At 38.4% G+C, this 22,045-nt stretch overlaps 1 protein-coding gene across 1 annotated transcript; it reads right to left on the reverse strand.

Moving 5' to 3' along the window:
- Positions 1–3,799: 3,799 nt before the first annotated feature.
- LOC113294528 lies at positions 3,800–13,600 on the reverse strand. Its single transcript, XM_026542922.1, has 5 exons — positions 13,471–13,600; positions 13,277–13,342; positions 13,066–13,144; positions 11,698–12,057; positions 3,800–4,248 (listed from the first exon to the last, which is right to left on the reverse strand). The coding sequence occupies exons 3-5, from the start codon at positions 13,112–13,114 to the stop codon at positions 3,800–3,802; spliced, it is 858 nt and encodes a 285-aa protein (XP_026398707.1). The 5' UTR covers positions 13,115–13,144; positions 13,277–13,342; positions 13,471–13,600.
- Positions 13,601–22,045: the final 8,445 nt, after the last annotated feature.

Genomic DNA, 22,045 nt, shown 5'->3' on the forward strand with positions numbered 1-22,045 from the left:
CTAACAACATATTTGCGAGTATAGAATTTTTTCTAATCCTAATGACTGCTTTACACATCTCTAGATGGATCCGAAAGAATCTTGTATAGCATGCTTCCTCTCATGCGGTTCAGCTTGTCAGTCCACCATAGCATCATAGTTGAGGTTAATTTTTTGTCAAGTGGTTTATTCTTCATCCTGATCTTCATGTAATTGCATACACATGGAAGACAGTCAGGAATTGTACCTTGTGGGGGCGCATTGAGATTCTTGGCATTTTCATTCATCCCAAGAGCAAAAGGACAGCGGAGTCTCAGTTCTGTAGTAATTGCAAATGCATATTTCTTGGCTTGAAGAAGGTGTTCACCCTTGAGTTCCTTAACGTTTGACGAGTTCATGTAGGACCAAGGATTAGAGCTCCTCAAGTCATACTCCAGCAGTTGTAGTGTGTGTTGTTGTTGCACATTGGGGCGAAAAGTCTGACTGCATCGTTCTTGTACTTGACATACTCCTTCGCAAGCTTCGGAATCCAAAATTTCTTGAATTCTTCGTAATCCTTCAAGTAAGAGATCTGCAAAAACCATTTGGAATGTCAAACTCACATTTTTAATCAAAAGTTACAAATGAACAAGTGATTATGTAAACAGAAGTTACACATAGGGCCTTGGGTTTTACACTGGAAAAAAAATCTTGAGTATGTTATCATAATCTTACAACATATACTACACATTATAAATGCAATAAGATTTTAAATATATCGAAGTACTTACGTATGCTTTTGGCGACAGGAATATCGCCTTGTCATACTTGCTGTTAGAGTTCATCTTCGTCCTCAATCTGCTAATGTAGAAGTCGATGAATTCTGACTCCAAGAAGGATTCTTTCTTTGTAAGCTGTATCATTAGTTCTCCAGATATATCAAACAGCTCGCTACCATCTTCTTTGCGTTCCATCCAAGTAATGTCTCTGCATTACAAAGAAGTAAACTATTATCAATCAAGATAACAGAATCAAGTAGTAAAATACAACAATCAATAACAGAATCAAGCCTACTTGGAGTCAAGCTACTTACGTTTTCGGATGAGTATTGAAATATTCAAGCACTTTATTCTTTTTCGCCTTCCAGCCTTTCGATAACTTCTGAACCTTTCACATCGTTTCTCATTGTTCCATCATCTTCTTCAGCAACCTCAGCCATTCTATCTTCTTCTACTTCTGGAACTGCGGCCATTTCTTCTTCATTAGCTGTCTTCTTAATCCTCTTTGAATTTCTTTGATATTGTTTCAGATCTTGTGTTGGGATTTTTCTATTCCTCAGCACACGTTGTTGTATTAATGATGGTTGCCTTTCTCTTATTGTATTCGCAGCTTCCTTCAGTAACTCTCCTGCAGGTTTTGGAGTTTTTTCTAATCCAAGGCTAAAAACGTTTTCCTGCGTTGTAGCTGCGCAAACAAATATAGGCAGAATCTCAGTAAAATTAGCACATGTATGTAACTTAAAGTTACACAAGCCAAAATAATAATGTACTGTATGTAACCTCAAGCTACACATGCCTTTTACAATGTGTAACTTGAAGTTACACTTCCATTACAAACAAAACACACTGTATGTAACCTCAAGCTACACATGCCTTTTACAATGTGTAACTTGAAGTTACACTTCCATTACAAACAAAACATAGAACGGAAGAGTGGTTACCAGTTGAGGTAGGTTCTGCATTCTCCGTCACTGCGGGTCCATGTTCAGTTTTGTTAATGTTGCTGACGATCTCATCTATCATTTCACTCACTTCAACATTCGTCATATCATCAGGGTTAGCTCCTAGTTGCACCAACCTGTAGGTCTGAGCATTGTCAGGCTGTGTTTGCGGTGTTGTAGCAGTTATCACCATGGAATCCTCAAACTGTGTTGAAGCAGAACTGTCATCAAAAGTTCCAGGAGTTGGCTGAGTTGGAGCAGTCATAACCAAACCGTCACCAACAGTTGCAGGTGTATCCTCATTTACTTTTGCAGTAACATCATCACCTACGGCTTTTGCAGCTACATCATCACCTGCCCTATCCACAACTCCACCATCTGCAGCTTTCTTCTGTGCCTCATCCGTAACAGGTGTCTCTTCAACATCTTTCTTCTGCTCCTCATCAACATTATTTGTAGGAGTGGGCTTTTGCTTTGTGACAGGCCTTTTCTTTGGTGGAGTCTTGCAAGTTGTCACACTCTTCATACTCGAACTATATGTCCTGAGTGGTCTTTTGTGCCCCTCTGCAGCAGTTTGAGCTTGCAGAATTGTTGGCGTATTTCCAGCTGCAAGGCTCATACATGGAACTGCACAAGAATTGAAACGAGAATTAGGATGATGATGATGATGTTAAATTTTTTTAATAAAATTTCAAGAAGAATATATCATGTGTAATCGACTGGCTTGGATAACTAATATGTGTAACTTCATGTTACACATGAATATGGCATGGATACCTAGTGTAACATGGAGTTACACATGCATCTAACTAGTGTAACCAGAAGTTACACATGCATGTGGCATGTGTAACTAGGGATTACACATCCATATGATCAGTTTACTCAACATTTATTAAGTCTAATCAAGTTAAACAAGCAAGTTAAAAATGAACAAGTAAAATATGAAATTAAAAAGGTTCAAAGACCTTAGTGTCAACTAATTGGGTACCTCTATCAAGTTAAAGAAGCATATTAAAAATGAACAACTACTTACATTCTTCATTGAAGGAAGTTTCCGCGTCATCTTTCTCTTTCTCTTGCTCAGTACTTCCATCTCCTTGTTGCTCTGTCTCAACTAATTGTAACTCTTCTTCTTCATGCTCAGTAGCTCCATGCTCAGTAGCTCCATGCTCAGTACCTCCATGTACATCATCTTCATGTTGCATAAACTCTTCCTGGGTCACTTTGTAAGGATCAATACCCATTGCTTGCATAATTTGGCAACTAAATTTGTGAACCTTGAATTCCGCTGTTCCTGAAAGGTCCCCTTCTGATATCCCTTCTCTTGCAATTGCATACACTGCTTTAAGCATTGCTTTCTTTTCTTGCAGTTGCTCTTTCAGATGGCTATTCTCAATAGTTTGCGCTTTCAGCCAACTTTGCAGGTCGTCCTTGCTGGGTACCACGGTTGATATACCCAGCTGCTTCTCAAGCTGTGAAAACTCAGCCACAAAGCTAGGAGTTGGCTGCAATTAACAGATGGAGAGGTTAAAAAGAGATTGCAAAAAACAGTTGAACATTCTAAATATACATTTTTCGGTTGTATGTGTAACTTAAAGTTACATAAGCACATTTTATATGTGTAACCTATAGTTACATAAGCACATTAGATATATCTAATGTAAAGTGGATATGTGTAACTAAAGGTTACACATATATCTAATGTAAAGTGGATATACATATAAAATGTGTAACCTATAGTTACATAAGCACAGGATATATATACAAACATGATATATATGTTACATAACCTATAGTTGCATTCACTTGTGTTATCTTTTGCATGTGTAAGTATAAATTACACAAGCACATTTAAATGTGTAACTTATAGCTACACATGACAATTTTGATTACATCAAAGTTTTATCTAAATTACATTACCATAAATTTACAAAACCTAAACCAACTGACATATAACACTTACCGAAAACTGTGTCATGTCTGTTTTCCAAATGTAATCAGAAATCTGGTATATATCCCATCTCCCAACCCTCGGGATATCTTCCTCGTGGTTCTCAACTTTCGGGATTAATCCTGCTGGTGTGTGTTGAGCAAACAATAACTGCAACATATAAATTTTAATTAGTCGATTGAACAAAAATATCCATCACGTAACACTAAAACTGCTGGAATAGAAATTACACACAAGCTTTTTACCAGTAGGTATTGCACACAAGCCTTCACATTTGACAAACAACTAAGATTAGTATGAATCTCTTCAAACAAGTGCTCGTGTATTAAATCAGGCCACGACACCTTGAGCACCGTATCATAAGTTTCAACGATACTAAGATATTTCGCGTTCACTCCATTGGCATTTTTGTCGCCAAAAAACAATACACAACAAAGATAAAGACCTATCAGGCAAACTAGATCCTTTTCATCAACTTTCTTTCTTTTCCCACTTTTTCTCCTTTTTGCCATAAGTTGTTTTATCTTCTCTAAAATGTTTGTCTTAGTCACCGTCGTCTGATGCTTTGTAGATTTGATATCGGTGAAGTATTTGCTGTATAAAACATTGTCAGTCAAATCACTAGGTGATGAGTGCCAAATATTGTATATATTTATCCCTTTTTGTTGGCATTTTAACTCATCTTTTGTGCATTAATTCTACATATTATCCCATATTCTGTATTTTCATTGTTTTCAAGAATAAATATTTTTATTAATTAATTTTGCATTTTTAGGTAATAAATAAAGTTCGGATGAGTCGCGGAGCGAAAAGAGCAGAAAAGTAGTGAAAAGCCGGAAGAAATTACGCAAGGAAGCCGCGAAAAAATGGTGCGCACAACCTCATTTTCTACACACAAAAGCGCCTCCGTTCTCAGCCATCAGATCATTTCTCAGAAGCATCCGACGGTCGCTCCTTCATAGAGCATCAAAATCTGAAGTCTCTGCCGAGCACCACAGCGCTGAAATTCCAAGCCTTCAGATTAGATGGTAGTTGAATCCAACGGTCGCTCCCTTGCTGTGCATCAAAGTTTGATATCTCCCCCTAACACTACAGTACCTAACTCCATCAAGTACCGTTCATTTTGTTGTATCATATAATCCAACGGTCGCTCATCGCTTACCTTCGCATCACCGTCCGATCTACCTACCAGCTTCGCATCTCGCAGCTCAGAGTCACAGAACATCATGACTCGATGCATTCGCCTTACACCCTAGTACCCGAGCCCATCCACCTAACCCAAACACACCCCCTACCCCAAACACAGTCGAGCCATACCCTCTCCACCATCTTCTCCACAGAACCGCCGTACACCACCACCTTCTCCACCTGCTCTGACTCCATCACCAACTCCTCTACCAACACCACACCTCCACCATCATCACCCCTACCTTCCTACAACTATTACCCATCTTTATAGCCCCCTAATTCGTCAATTTCTCCCCTGCCGAAACCCTAGGTGAATGGTTAACGAATTAGTGAAGCTAGAAAGAGAAATTGAAGGCATGGAGTGATACAGGGGAGTCAGAGAAGGGATGGGTCGGCATCAATTGGACTTTTAGGTGAGCTAATTTTAACTGTTGTAATTTGGGGAAGAACAAACCCTAATTTTGGGGGAATTAGGTAATTTAGGGAATTTGGGTCTGTGACTATAAATAGCACCATGGGTTGTGTGTAATTTTCATGTTGGGACTAGCCCACATCCAGAACTGCCAAGTTCTGTTAATTGTTAAATTTTCAGTTTCTTGTTCAAATTCAGTTCATCTGTATGCTTATGTTTCTCTCATGTTAATTGTTTATTATCTGTTGATGTTTGTTATTATTCACTGTTAATATCATGTGTTAGTTTTAATTGCTAGGGCCTGTTGTTAGTTAAGTTCATTGTTGTTATCATGTTAGTTCATTGTTTTGTTGTCAGTTAGTTAACGTGTTGCTCACTGTTAGTATAAAAGCTCATTGTCATGTTTTAAATTTTCTGTCAGTTACATGATGGAATACTAGGCTAGATATCTTAAAAGCTTTGTGCTAATTGTGCAATGGCAAGAAATCAGTGCTCATAGCAAGCTGATTTTCTTGCCATTCTTGTTGTATGCTTAGGTTGCACTTTGATTGAGTATTGGGAGAAGCTAGTGCTTATAGCAAGCTAGCTTTCAACCCATTCTATAGGAATGCCTGTATTCTTGCCTTAGTATTCTATTCATGTCAGTTTCACCTCATCTTTGCCCTTGGCCTCAGGCCTTGGTTCAATTTTGTGTTGCCTTTGTGTCATTTCATTTTGCTTTCATTTTGTTTTGTTGCTGTTTTGCTTTGTTCCATTGTTCTGGTTCTGTATGATTTTGTTTTGTTTTTGCCTTGCTGTTTTTCCCCTGCCCTGCAACTCTGTTGCTTCTCCTGTTTGCATTGTCTTTACTGCTTCAGCAGCTGCAGCTGTTACTGCAACTCTGTTGCTGCTGCACTACTGTGCATTTTCCATTGCTTGCCCCTGCACACTTTGCTGTATTGCTCTTGCACTGCTTGTGCTTCACTGCTGTGTTCCCCTGCTGCAGCCTCTGTTGCACTGCATTGCTGTGCATTTCTGTGCTGCTGCCACTTCTCCTGGTGTGCTGCTACTGGTGCCTGCTGCACTGCTACTTGCCTCTCTGCAGCTGCTGCTGCCAATCATCTTTCTCTGAGCTCTTGCACTTCTGCTGCTGTGCATTGCCTCCCTTCCACTGCTGCTGCCTTCCATGGCCAAGCCAAATGCTGCTTCAACTGAGCCCAAAAGCTCAGTTCACTCTCAATCCTTTGAATTCCATAGTAAGCCCAAGCCTAACTCAGTAACCAAGCCCAGAGCATACTTGGGCTCATCAGCAGACCAAAATCAAAGCCCAGTTGTTTAAGACCAAAGCCCAAACTCATTAAGGCCCAATCCAACTTAACTGTGGGCTTAATCAAAAGCCTAAGTTTAAGGCCAAAGCCCATTTGCACTTCAAAGACAAACTGAGCCCATGCTCAGTTCATTTTAACAAGCCCATTAGCACTTTAAGCCCAACACTTCCAAAGGGCTTCTAAGCCCAAAGCAAATTTAGGAACCCAATTAGCTAAGACACATTTCCGAAACACACCCGATCTCTGTGGATCGACCCGTACTTGCACGAGCTACAACTGACGACCGTGCACTTGCGGTTATAATTTGTAGGACCTTTTAGATGCCTACCAAGTTTTTGGCGCCGTTGCCGGGGATTGGTGCTGTGTTTTATCTGTGTTTTTCTTAGCTATTTTGTATTTCATTTCATAGCATTTGCATCTGCATCTGCTTCATTTCATTTGCTGTTGGACCTGCTGATTCTGAACCTGTTTTTCCTCTGCTGGGACGCCACCAAGGAAAAGAACCAAAACCCAACTGGGTTTTTGCAACAATATCAGAGCAGCTGGGCTGTGCTAAAAAGGTAAGCCTAAACCCATTCATTGAGAGAACCCAACCTGTGGGCTTCCAAATTTCTTTAATTGTGGGCTTGTAATAATTAACCCAATTTTTTTGGGCTTTTTATTTTTCTATTTTGGGTTTGTAATAATTTATTTGTGGGCTTGTATTTATTTTTTGTGGGCTTGTTTAAATTCTTTCATTGGACTTGTATTTTGAACTCTGGGTTTAAACCCAGCTGAGCTTGTAAGCATCAATTGGACTTGTATTCCACTCGAAAGTGGACCTCGAAACCAAAGTTTTAAAAAAACGTCGGGCCTTAACCAACTGGGCCAAATTAAACTTTCAAAATTAAAACTTAGTGTTTCGTGGGCCGCAGCCTTCCATCCATTTCATTAGAGGCTTGCACAGTGGGCTTGCTCCCATACAAAAACCAAATTTTATTTTATTTAAAAAAAAAAAAAAAAAAAAAAACCTTTTGTTCCTTTTGTATATATTTTGCTAATCCAATTTGATCTCGGCTAAAATATGTTGGATTTTTGCCTTGAATAACGGAGTTTTAATTCTGCTTTCGCCGAAATCGGGTATTCTCTCTCCTTTTACTCTACTCAGCATGTCCCTTTCCATATGTTGCATTTTAATTCTTTCCATATTTTGAAACATTGAGGACAATGTTTAGTTTAGGTTTGGGGGTATAGAGTAGATACCATGATAATTTGCCATAATTGAAAACAAACTCCTTCTTTTGAAAAAAATTGAAAAATTCCAAAAAAAAAAATTGAAAAATCAAAATTCTAAAAAAAATTAAAAAAATTGAAAAAAAAATCATAAAAATGGAGCTCATTTACCTTGAAATGTTGACTCTTGTGCAAATATGTATTTTTATTAGGAGTCTTAGTCTAGATATTTAGGCACCCTGATTCTAGCACAATTCACATAGTGATAAGAAATTTGCACGCGCACGATCTACCAATACATGTATGGCCTCGATCTTCAAGGTGTTGGATAGGAAGTTACGATTGCCAATCACTTTAGAATACTGAACGAAACTTGACTAGCTTGTTCTTTGGTTGGTTGGGATAGAAGGTGGAGGTTACATTAAGAAAGACAACCATCGAATTTAACTGGGTGCATCAAAAAGGGCTACCTCTTGCAAAGTGTCATGTAATCTTTTGTTTCTTTTTGTTATGTATCAAAAGTGTTGTTCAAAAAAAAAAAAAAAAAAAAAAAAAAAAAAAAAAAAAAAAAAAAAAAAAACGATGTATATATTCAGAAAAAAAGAAAAAAAAAAAATTACAAAAACAAAAAAAAAAAAATCAAGTATTTATCAATTCCATCATCTCTTGTTCCAAAAATAAAAAGAGAATTGTCAATGTAAATAAGAGTCATGTAAATAGTCATCTTTTGTGTTTTTGTGTTGTAAGCAAGGAGGGTGTACGCCATTGATGTACAACGCGAGTAATTGTGAAATACCTCCAACTCATTCACAATTCTCGTAAAGTCCGGACAGCTAGCTAGATTTCGACCTCAGTTCTTAGCCTGAGAAACTATCTCTTGGTGATTAGTAGTCATGACTTCAGATCTTTCTTTACACATGTGTAGATACACTTTACACTCTTATCACATGTCTTTTTTTGTTATCAGTGCTAGGATTGTGCCTTCGATAGCTAGATTGACATCTCCATTTTGCTGTGAGCTTAAACTGTTTTGCACATGTCACGTTTGATGGAATCTGAGCTTATATTTTGTCCTTAGGTTTTGTAGGCACACCTCTGGTAAACCTTCACGAGACTTCAACTCGTCCACTAGGGACACTTAGTGGTTTAAAAGGCTTAGTGCATACGCTAAATGCATTCGAGAGACCAGCGACAGTGGTATAGTTAGGATTTCCTTAGTTTTGTTTTACTTGAGGACAAGTAAAATTCAGGTTTGGGGGTATTTGATGAGTGCCAAATATTGTATATATCTATCCCTTTTGTTGGCATTTAACTCATCTTTTATGCATTAATTCTACATTTTATCCCATATTCTGTATTTTCATTGTTTTCAAGAATAAATATTTTTATTAATTAATTTGCATTTTTAGGTAATAAATAAAGTTCGGATGAGTCGCGGAGCGAAAAGAGCAGAAAAGTAGTGAAAAGCCGGGAGAAATTACGCAAGGAAGCCGCGAAGAATGGTGCGCACAACCTCATTTTCTACACACAAAAGCGCCTCCGTTCTCAGCCATCAGATCATTTCTCAGAAGCATCCGACGGTCGCTCCTTGCTGATCATCAAAATCTGATGTCTCTGCCGAGCACCACAGCGCTGAAATTCCAAGCCTTCAGATTAGATGGTAGTTGAATCCAACGGTCGCTCCCTTGCTGTGCATCAAAGTTTGATATCTCCGCCTAACACTACAACACCTAACTCCATCTGTCATCGTTGATTTTGTTGTATCATATAATCCAACGGTCGCTCATCGCTTACCTCCGCATCACCGTCCGATCTACCTACCATCTCCATATCCCACGGCTCATCCTCGCTGTTCATCCGACTCGATGGATCCGCCTAACACCCTAGCAACCGAGCCTATACCACCTACCCAAACACTCCCTTTCTCCCATTCTATCGAGCCCTCCTCCTCCACCCACTCCTCTGCAGAAACCACCATCACCCTGCCGCACCACCATCACCACCACCACCTTCTCCACCTGCTCTGACTCCATCACCAACTCCTCTACCAACACCCCACCTCCACCATCATCACCCCCTAACTATCTAGCCCCCTATTCCCTCAATCTCTCACGTTTCTTCCCTGAAACCCTAAGCGTGAGAGATTGATGAAGTAGGTGACCTAGAGATGAAATTGAAGCATGGGAATTACGCAAGGGAAGCAGAGAAGACATGGGTCGATGCTAATTGAAGAGAAATCGCATCAAAGAAGGTAAAATCTGAAACCCTAATTTCTCTGCCAAATTAGGTATTTGGGAAATTGTCCCCAATTTTCAATTGAAAAAGCATGGAGAAGAACAGAGAAGATATGGGTATGGCCGAATTAGGTGAATTAGGTGAGAAATCCCAATTATTTTAATGTTTGATTTTAGGAAAATTTGGTATGAACCCTAAACTGAAATTGGGTATAAATATGGGTGTGGGTGTGTTGTAAACCTTATGTTGGGATTAGCCCACATCCAGGACTTTCATGTCCTGTTAGTTTCATTTCAATTTCAATTCATGCACTGTTAATTTTAGTTCAACTTTAGTCCACAGTTCAATTTAAGTGTTATAAAATCTTGTCAATTTCAGTTGTGATGTTTGTAGTGTTTAGAAGTTCAGTTTCATGTTCATGTTGTATTCCTGTTATGCTTGTCTCCTGTTATTTATAGTTTTGTTCATTGTTAGTCAGTTAGTCCTGTTAACTTGTGTTGTTGCTCACTGTTAGTATCAATGTTCCTGTCATGTTTGTTTTACTGTCATTTGAAGGAATGCTAGGCTAGATTTCTTAGAAGCTTTGTGTTGATTGTGTAATGGAAGAAATCAGTGCTTAAAGCAAGCTGATTTTCTTGCCATTCTTGTTGTATGCTTAGGTTGTAGTGTTGATTGTGCATTGGGAGAAGCTAGTGCTTATAGCAAGCTAGTTTTCAACCCATTCTATAGGAATGCCTGTATTCTTGCCTTAGTATTGCTTCTTGTCAGTTTCTTTATCACCCCTGCCCTTGGCCTTAGGCCTTGGTCCATTCTTGTTTTGTTCTTTGCTTTTGCTGTTGCCCTGTTGTATCTTTCATTTTATTTTCTGTTGCTTTTGCATTGTTTTGTCCACTGTAATTTTCATTTGCTTCTGTTCACTTTTATTTTGCTGTTGCTTTGTTCCTTGCTTGTACATTCTATTTGCTGTCCCCTGCTGTGTGCTCTCTTGTGCTGCTGTGCAGCTCTTTCTTTGCACTGCTTGTGCAGCTGCCCTGCCAAGCTGCTGCCACTCTTGCTCCTGCTGCTTGTGCTGCTACTTCTTTTCTTGTTGTGCACTTGCCTTGCTGTGCACTTTCATCTGCTGCACTGCTGCTGCACTGCTTGTGCAGTTGCTACTGCTGCTACCACTTCCACTGCTGTCAAGCTGCTGCGCTCTGCTCTTGTTGCTGCCTTGTCTGTTGCTGTCAGGCTGCTGCTACCCTGCCACTCCTTCTCCTGCAGCCAACTGAACCCAAGTTCCAATCCAACTGAGCCCAATTCAAATCAGTAAAGCCCAAAGGCCCAGACTCTTTACTAAAACAAAAGCCCAAGATCTAGACAACTGAGTCCAAAGCCCAAATTCATTAAGGCCCAATCCAATTCAATTAATTGTGGGCTTAACCCAAAAGCCTGAACTCACTGTAAGGCCTAAGCCCATTTGCACTTCAAAGATAACTGAGCCCAAGCTCAGTTCATTTTAACAAACCCATTAGTACATTAAGCCCAATAGTTCCAAAGGGGTATTCTAAGCCCTAAGCAAATCTAGGAACCCAGATAGCTAAAACACTTCCGAAACACACCCGATCTCTGTGGATCGACCCGTACTTGCACGAGCTACAACAGACGACCGTGCACTTGCGGTATTACTGTAGGCCCGTTTTTCTGCGCATAATTTTATACCCTTTTAGAAGCCTACCACTAGGACAATAGTACTTTAACAGCTTCTGACCCTTTCTGCTTCCAATCCTCTGCATGCAAAATATACCAGCCAGCTTTGCCGGTGTAGACTCTATAATCTTATCATCAGCAAACTTGAATGAACATGGTGTCTCACAATCCATGTCAAAGCAGTTCAAGAGCTTCAAGACGCCGTGTTTGTTGGTAGTTATCTGTCTTGTTGTAGTTGGTACAGTTGTATCATAGTCATCGTAATACATCATTACGAGTTCTCCGTAAGCAGCTCTCCTAAGATATCTATGAGCCCTATCAGTCAGTCCTATAGGCTTTATCACCTTTATTAAATCCTTTACTGCATTCAACGACTGCCTTAGGTTTCCTGTACACATCACACACAAAAATAGCATGAGTCAGTATGTTGTGTACTTATCAAATACACTCGTTTTTAACTACAAAATGAAAATCATGTTACAAACTATGTTTATTTGCCAAGTACACAAACTGAATCATTCTATTCTGTGTTGTGTAACCTTAACTTACATGCATATGAAGGTTTAAAGGGGTCATTTTTTTATGTCCAACTATAATTTACAAACACAATACAGTCATAGTTATATTTTTGCATGTGTAACTTTTAGTTATCTAGGCAATTGCCAAATCAGTTATGTTATTATGCATGTGTAACTTAAGGTTACACAGTCAATTGGCAAGTCAGTGATTAGATTTTCAATGTGTATCTTATAGTTACACAGCCACTTTGCAAGTCATTGGTAACATCTTGAATGTGTAACTCACAGTTAAGATGTGTAACTACAAGTTACACAACCACTTCTGCAAGGCTCATTTGTATGTGTAACTACAAGTTACACACTCAATATACAAACCACAACATAGTGGTGAGATTTTGAATGTGTAACTTAAAGTTACACAGGCCCTTGTTTGCGTAGTTATACATTCAAAAGCATCACTTACATTAGAAACTTTTAAATTTATTCAGTTAGTAGATTTTAACTACAAGTTACACACTCAATCCTAGACATTCTACAAGGTGTAACTTTAACTTACACATGCATATTAATGAGTAACTTTAATTTACACAACCAATTTTCTATGTGTAACTACAAGTTACACATCCTAAACACAACCAATTTTTTATGTGCAACTACTAGTTACACATCCCTAGGCAAGTCAGTGGTGACAGGCTCACTTGGTATGTGTAACTATAAGTTACACAATCAATATACAAACCACAACACAGTCAGTGGTTACATTTTGAGTGTGTAACTTATAGTTACACATGTCCTTGTCTGTGTAATTACATATTCACAAGCATTATATGAGAAATAAACATGAGACCATGACAACAATAGTTTTCACAACTTAGTACCTGTAATTGTATCATCTTTTCTAGGGGGATTCATTTTTCCTTTCACCATTTTTATTCCAAAAGAAATTTGATTCTGAATCTGCAGTTGATGTAGTAATAAAATCAAGTTAGTTGATTGCAATTCAACTTAGAGTTTCTAGGGTTTTCAAACAGTAACATCTCGGAAATGAAATCCACTAAATCAATCAGTTATATCACATCCATGACTTACCTTTGTTTCTATTTAATCAGTTATTTCATGGATTTTATGCACAAACGATTGTTCTCCTTCTCCGATCTGTAAAATTATCAGTCAGAATGAGTTATGTTTGTTGTAATCTTATTACAAACCCTAGTTCAGAAATTTTCGACCCACGAATCAGTAACAACAGGAATCAAAACTAACAGCTTCAAATCAAAACTTACCTAGTGATTAATCGTCGGAGTATTTCATCAACAGGAATCAGTAACAACGGCGATTTAGGGTTTGAATCTGAAACTGAATCTGAAACTGTTTCTTTTGATTTTTTTTGGTTTTTGAATCTGAAACTTTTTCGATCTGTTTCTCTGATTTAGGGGTTAGCAAATGATGAATAGTTTTTGATCTCGATCTTTGTTTTGGAACAGATTTCAGGAAGATTTCTTGATTTTTTGGGTTTTTTTCTAGATTTCTTTCTGTTTCAGGTGAATGAGATTTGTTTTCTCTCTCCTTGGAAATGAAATAATGGCGTCTGAACGAGAGAAAGGTAGGTGACGCCTCTTATATACTTGAGGCTAATTTAGTCTTTTTGCTTTTATTAAATTTATTTTTTAATTCAGGGCCTACTAATGAAACTCTTTTATCTAGGGGTCTCATATTATGGGTTATCCATGGGTTGGGCCTGAGCCTAATTTTCCCAATTTAATATGTACGGTTGGAATTAAAATAAGTTTATTCATAGGTTTGACCGATTTCATAGACTAACTTTGAGTACCTAGATATTGCTTGACATAGGCACCAACTACAACAACCATAATGGCTTGTGGATTCACTCCATAATTCGGAAGTTGAGTCACCCATAGTGTGACCTTAAGTTTCATTCCACTGTATTCAGATCCAACATGTAATAGGTTAGGGTTAGAGACCAATAACACCGAAATAACCTTGAAGGACATGATGTAAATGAATTTAACTCGGACTACCTTAGGTTTTCAAGCGTCAGTTCGCGCATGAAACATTGTTGTCAGAACTTCGTTTTAGTTGTTGCAAGTTTGTGCGACTGGTCAACACACCAACGACATTTGTAAACAAAAAAAAAAAGAGAAAATATTAGTTAATGTACTAACGTTGGTGGGGAGCAGCACATGTAATATTTGTTGGAGTTACCGGTAGGGTGGGTATTGGTATTAGCAGATGCAAGTGCCTCAAACTCTGTGAAAACGAATTTGTGCCGAGGAATAGCCGAGGTGTTGGCTCAAGAGGAGTAATATCAGTATTCTAGTTAAAATATGCACGATAGTCATTCTAGGTAGGACAATATTTTTTTTTTCAGGGGCAAATGTCAGATTGTTAAGACCAAGTAGCATCCCTTCTTGTAGTAGTGCCTCAAATTCCCATATGAATTTTTTTCTGAATGATTGCATAGATCACCCTGAGATATGATAAGTTAGTAGATTGGTTATAAAAAATACCTAAAAATTAAAGGACGTGATTGTTTAGTCTGTATAAACTTACTGAGTCATCTAGTAGGAGCAAATCGAGGTTCGTAACCTCGTTGGTTCTCATGAAGTCAACCTCGTGCCACATCCGAGTGATGCGAACTTTGGTCATCCATGGCCTACAACCATTTTTGAGCTGAAAATATATTAAGGTGGGGATTGTAGGAATCTGTATGGCTGGGGCGGTGGTTTGCAGGACTGGAGAGTTTGTAGACGCCATGCTACCTACATGGTTTTCAAAAGGTACAAATAAGGTTAGAAATCAAATATGATGTGATAATATCGGAAACACACGTTGAATTTTGATTGATGAAATGCTGCAAAATATACCCACATGGAATAAATACGACTGAGAATGAGATTGTGACTACTGAAAATGCAGTAGCACAACCAAATTTGATTTAATGGTTAAAATGAAATCAATGAAATGATAAGTGAAATATAAAAAGAATGGGGTGAGCGATATTGGATGTTGACACCAGATTTAAAGTGGTTCGGCATATTCAGGCCTACGTTCACGGATTAGTGATTTTATTATGTATATGAAGAGCCTCCATTAATGAGGAGCTCTGCAAGTGAAGAGGTAAGTAAAGAGGTCAAATAGATGAGAAGAGAGCCATCCCTTTCTCTGACCTAATCTCTTCCTTTATAAAGGAAAGAGATACAAAGCTATTTACTAAAATATCCCTAGCTTAATAATTAAGCTAACATAAGAAAGATGTAGTGTATGTTGATGTGGAATTGTATATTGCTGATGCCTTAATCAAGTGCCACGTGTTGATGCTTATATTTTGCATCTACAATTTGCCCCTTTTCATAAGGTTTGTTGGAAGAACAATCCTTAAGAAAACATCTTCATGTCTTGCTTGTACCTTGCTTTGACAGTTGATATTGATATGCTTTATGCGCCTTGGCTAGGTCTGATGCGGCTACCATTTCGTTGGTGCCTCTTGGCAATGGTGTGAAGTGTCTTCCTCCTGGTTATTGTGTTTCCCCGGTGGTTGCTTTTTCACTGCCTTGTCATGATGAGAGATTTTAGCCTGAAATGTCCACTTAAGTACAGAGTTTTGCTGCCAATACTTACGCATAAGCACACACATTAGTGTAAAGATCTCATCCCAATACGTCATGAACAGAGATGATAACTAGATGAATGGAACTCGCCATCCATTCAATCTTTATGAAAATATGTACTACATCATCTAGTGCACAAGCATAAGTCAATCGGGGACTCAAATTCAAGAGGGTTATCGAGATGGGTAGTTTGTAAGGTGTCATTAGACACAGATTTGTACGTACGTGCCAATGCATGTATTGGTACCTGTCATCTTGAGTGTGCCGCTACTATCAGTAAGAGACTTTTTCATGACTCATACCGATGGCCAAATATAGTAGGTACAAGGAATTCATAAAAACAAAATGGATGAAGCAAGAAAATTTGAAACGGTTTTAGAAGTTTTAGTTGAAAATCGAGTTTTTAAAGTGTCAGATTCAAGAGTTATGAGTACTTAGCTCTTTTTTAAGGGTATGCATGTGGATCCTGTCCCAATTGGTGTGTAGCTCTGCTTGTCTTTAGTTGTGAGATAGAATCCTATGCACTTGCTAGTGGTTGTAGGCTAGACCTGCATGTAGCTAAAAGAGTTGAGATTTAGTTTTGTGCACTTACTTCTTATGGAGATGGCTGCACATTGGTGCTATGTGTCTTGCTGGGAGCGTGGTGGACTTCGTTGCAACAGATTATAGGCAAGCGACTGTGGCATGTGCATTCTGGAGCTAATAGAGGGATCTTCCTTCTATTCTGCAGCTTGGAGTTATCTGCGCATTGAGTCGTGCGTAATGGTCGACGGTTGAGTTCTTCGCAATTGTGTTGTACCGAACACTTGGTTACGTTTTTCTGAAATAACAAAACAGCACTGCTCAGAGACTCAAACATGTATTAAATAAATTTTAACTTGACCTGTAGGTGGCTTGAGTTTTTCTTTGATTGATGGAGCTGTCTTTTGGTCTTGAGTTGATCCTGCCCCAGTAGTAGATTCACGCTCTGCTGCTCTCGCTGCATTTCTTCCTTCTTGCATAGGTCTTACGATTGTCCTGCTTCTGTTTATGGTGTAGGAATTGAAGTGAAGAAGTGAAGAATGTAAAACTACGCCGGAGTATATGTACTTGCCCCCATTCTTTGCGAGATTCCAAGGCATCTTTGATCAACTTCCTGCAAACAAAGTAGTTTCAAATATAAATTACATTTTCATAGCAAAGTGTACTCGCCACATTAATTTGATGTCTGCCTCCTTTTGTGCCTGTAAACTTAAGATCAAAAGTTATTTCAATGTACAAAAACGCTAGTATAGCTCAATGATTGAATCTGCGAGGTTCATGTCCAATGCTATTGGAATCTGCTGTTGAAGGTAAGCTGGATGTCCCATTCTTGGCTTACATACCTGCAAAACCAAAGAAAATTGAAACTAAACCGTTAACATTTATTGTATGCGTACACATGTAAGTTGGGTTAAGTTAGACTACATCATTCCGTTACAATTGTACAAGAAGAAAGTGTGGATCTCTTTGTTGCGTTGTGGCCGAGGAAACTGGTTGTTTCTTCAACTATGGTGATTGGAGTTGTAGCGTGAGATGAGTTCAGCTCTGCTTTGCATGTACTAGAAGCTTGCCTGGACTGGATCCAGTGGCGCCGGCATCTTTTGTTGCTCCTGCTTATAACACATTAGTTCTTATGGAAACACAATTAATAATAATAAGCATTGATTCCTGAATAAGTATAAAAGATTCATGTAATAGAAGACTGATAGTACTTTATGAGTGTATAGGTAATGAGATAAGTATCGTTGAGAAACATATATGATGTATGTGGAGTGATTATAGATGTACACGAAGTAACAATGATCAGTAACGAATAGAAGTATGATAAAAATAAAAACTCCGCAATAAGTATTTTTTGACAAGAAGCATGAAGTATAAGAAGTAAGAAGTATCGATCCTTGAGTAAGTATTTTCATATATGAAGTACTGGAAGTGGAAGTACGAAGTATAAATTGTTGAAGAAGTACACTTCGCGTAAGAAGTATAAAGTACCAAAGTAAGAAGTATCAATGATCAATCCTTGAAGAAGTATGAAGTACTAGAAATAACAAGTATGAAGTATAAGAAGTACCAATAAGAAGTATGAAGTATACCCAATATGAAGTACATGAAGTATAACCATAACCAATTAGAAATATGAAGCATGACCAATTATAAGTATGAAGTATAAGAGAGAAATGCCACTCTTAACCGTTAATAAGGAATAATAAGAAGTACTGCCCCTTGTTGAATGACTTGGGATCTTTGTAGAAGAATTTTGGTAAAGAATACGCTACATCGGAGTATTAATACTTGCCCCTATTCTTTACCGAAGCTCTGAGACATTCCTGCAGACAAAGAAGTCAAATGTATCTTACCCTTTCTGATTGATAGGTACTTCCTAGAACTTGGTTGTGAGCTTTCCCAGTATATTGCAGCTTTAAATCTGCTCTAGTGTGGATCAAACCATTGGTTGGTGCTGAAGTTCATGTTTTGTAGGTGTGGGATGAGTGTTTGATCGCGTAAATTCACAAGGGGGTTTTACCTTGCGTTACATGTGGACCTGTCACCCCGCTGGATAAACCCTGGCCAGGAGATTACCAAGCGGTGGGGATCCGAAACTCTCGGGAACGTGGTGTATGCAATATTAACAAGCACCCGTTCTGCCGAGCTGCCAAAGGCATGTCATGTTGGGTATCTCTTTCTCCTGGAAGCCTTCCCCCTGGTCATACACTCATAGACACTTACGGGGGAGTCCTGAGAGATTGCAGGCAAAGTGCTTTCCCCAGTATGATGTAACATCAAAGGTTAGATTAACAAGAAAGATAAACACAATATAAGATGCAACAATAATAATTACCGAGAGCGTAACAATAAAGGTTGTCGAGAGAGTACAGATAGTTGAGAAAAAACCTGTTATTGACTCAACTCATTCTTGAACCTGCACTTTCAAGAAAAACATAATAGGAGATTCAAAAATAAAGATTAATAAGAGAGTAATAATGAATAGGTAACAATACAGGTTGTCGAGAGAGTACAACAGTTGAGAAACAACCTTCCATTAACGCATTTTTGCACCTGTGTTTTCAAGAAAAAGGACAATAAAAATGCAATGTTGAGGATTAAAGAGAGTGGTAAACACGTAAATGGTATCAAATGTTAATGATTCGCAGAAAGGATTAGAAGGCAAGCAAGACGATCAATAAGAAAATTCAGTTGAGGAACATTCACACAAAATATCAACAAAGGATTAGAAAAAATTTGCACAAAAGATTAGAAGACAAGATGGTTAATAGGAAAATGTAGTTGAGAAACAACATGTCTGAAGTTTGCATATCCCCCCTGCACCGTCAAGAAGAAGAGCAACAACAAATGCCATTTTATCATAGTATAAAGGTTAGCCAGAGAATCAAACACTTATCTTTTTTCTCTATGGTCTTCTTTTTTTGTGGCATTGCGGGATGCACCATGGGATTTTTGTCCCCTACCTAAGTAAGCTCTTATATTGTTCAATGTATGTTTGCTCCCCTTTTGCTTTTGGAAGCTGGATGTCTGAAGCTTTCGAGAGGAAAAGAATCCTGCCCCACCGTAAGACGAGGAGATATACCTGGGTCCTTACTTGTCACAACTGCGAACTATCTATGAAAATCTTAAAAAGCATATTTCAGATGGGTGAAAACTGAATGATTTCTTCAAAAAAAAAAAGATCATTAAGTGGTGGTGATATATTAAAAGACGAGGAAATGAGGTAAAAAATTCTTTAAATTAGATCCACTAGTTGTCCTAGCGTCATGCTTTGGTGCGCATGGTTTCTCTTTGCTTCACGAACTGGCTGACAGTTCCCTTCAAAATATCTGTTGATAGCTGTCCCTTGCCCCTGCTAATAGCTCACCTTTTTCCCCCTACCCTGTCAATAAGAAGAGCCATAGAAAGTGCCATATAATCAATTTAAAGACTAACGATATAACTAAACACTTATCTTTTCTCTCTAAGGTCTTCTTTATTTGTGACGTTGAGGCCTGCACCATGTGGCATTAGGAACAGCTGAGAGTGTAGCAATATAAGACTGTGTGTCGGGTTGTGCTCATTCTTGTTCGCGCCAAAAGTGTTGCTGCTCCTTCCTTAGTTATGATGCCCTGTCACTTTTGGGTGAAATCTTTTATAATCCTAAATTGATCAGTAACACTGCTGCAAAATACAATTTTGTATTAGTATAAAGTGAACCGACAAGGAAGTCAAGCAACTAGGACACTTAGAAATTAAACCAAAGCTTGATCCAACCACGCGTTAGTGAATTCCTTTGTTATATCAAACAATTTAATGTTAGTGCAAATGGTTTATTGTATAAAAGTAAGAACTATCATCAGTTGAGAAATAATTTGCTAATATTCAATTTCTTCCCCTGCACTTTCATGAAACAAAATAGTGTAATATATCAGAGATTAATGAGTGAGGAAAACACTTGTGAAGTACAGTGTGAAATGTCATTTAGCAAACTCTTGTCTTCGGCTTTCCAGAATGCAGTAAAAATAGCAATCATCCATTGTGATTCTAAAGATCAACTTCTTTTTGTAGCCGCGGTGACAATGCGGAGCTTCTCTTATGGCTTTACTGAATTAAATGCCCCACCAAACAAGATTCAAATAGCAACTATCCGTTGATTTAAGAACCTAAATTTCAGTCATTAAACTAGAATAAGATCGAAATGGTCAGTCAAACTTAAACTTAAATGAAATTGAAGTGCGGAAGCCTAGTTGGTATTTGAACATGAATTAGACCTAAGCAGAAGACGTGAAACTTAAAACCATACTAGTGGCTCAGCTAGGCATTTTACCAAACATGTTAAGCATACAAGTTCAGGTGTGACTAAACAATTTGTTATTTAGGCCACGCAAAAGGAAAATCATACCTGCAGTCTTTGGGTACGGAACATGTATAAGAAGAGTGGATCATTTCACACATGAGCGGATAATCCATATAGTAGAGACATGAATTGAACAAAGCATGTTAAATTATATCAAATGAAACGAAAGGGAAATGAAACTTATATGTTCCCAGGAGGTTGTGACTATACTACGTGATATCCTACGGAGATGGAACTGCGGAATTGAATCTGGGGAGTTGAACCTGAGCTTCGGAATTGAGTCTTCGTAATTGAGTCTTCGGACTGAGGCTTCGGTTTTGAGTCTTCCGTGTTGAGTATTCGGATTGAGGCTTCGGTGTTGAGGCTTCGGTGTAGGAGTTGAGCAGAGGAATTGCTTCGGGGAGGGACTTGAACAGCGGAGCTGAAGCTTCGAAAATTTAGCTGAATGGAGTTATCTGCGCATCTTTTGCCTGCGATTTCACAGATGTCAAAAGATTGGCTAAAGTTTAACAACGTAATTTATGTAAGTAACTTTATCTTCTTCGGTTGCGACTTTCAAGGTCCAAATTTTCTCTGCGTTGTTGGTGTTGCGTTCGTAGAGTAGCGGTTCTTCTTCGTTATGCCATATTTGTGGATTTCCCATGGGAATCTGCGGTCGGTGAGATTTTCAACTGTCATACACTTTTGCGCTCAAGAAATTATTTCTTCCACTGAAGTAGAGGATAGAGAAATAGATTCTTCAATTAAAATAACCCTGAAGTGAATGTGCAGGAGAAATAAATTCTTTAACATCTTGCCCAGTTTCTAGCGCCAAATTGTGACTACTGAAAATGCAGTAGCACAACCAAATTTGATTTAATGGTTAAAATGAAATCAATGAAATGATAAGTGAAATATAAGAAGAATGGGGTGAGCGACATTGAATGTTGACACCAGATTTAAAGTGGTTCGGCATACTCAGGCCTACGTCCACGGATTAGTGATTTTATTATGTATATGAAGAGCCTCCATTAATGAGGAGCTCTGCAAGTGAAGAGGTCAAATAGATGAGAAGAGAGCCATCCCTTTCTCTGACCTAATCTCTTCCTTTATAAAGGAAAGAGATACAAAGCTATTTACTAAAATATCCCTAGCTTAATAATTAAGCTAACATAAGAAAGATGTAGTGTATGTTGATGTGGAATTGTATATTGCTGATGCCTTAATCAAGTGCCACGTGTTGATTCTTATATTTTGTATCTACAATTTGCCCCTTTTCATAAGGTTTGTTGGAAGAACAATCCTTAAGAAAACGTCTTCATGTCTTGCTTGTACCTTGCTTTGACAGTTGATATTGATATGCTTTATGCTGCGCCTTGGCTAGGT

Source organism: Papaver somniferum, chromosome 7 (genome assembly GCF_003573695.1).
Source record: "Papaver somniferum cultivar HN1 chromosome 7, ASM357369v1, whole genome shotgun sequence".
In the NCBI taxonomy this organism is placed as follows: domain Eukaryota; kingdom Viridiplantae; phylum Streptophyta; class Magnoliopsida; order Ranunculales; family Papaveraceae; genus Papaver; species Papaver somniferum.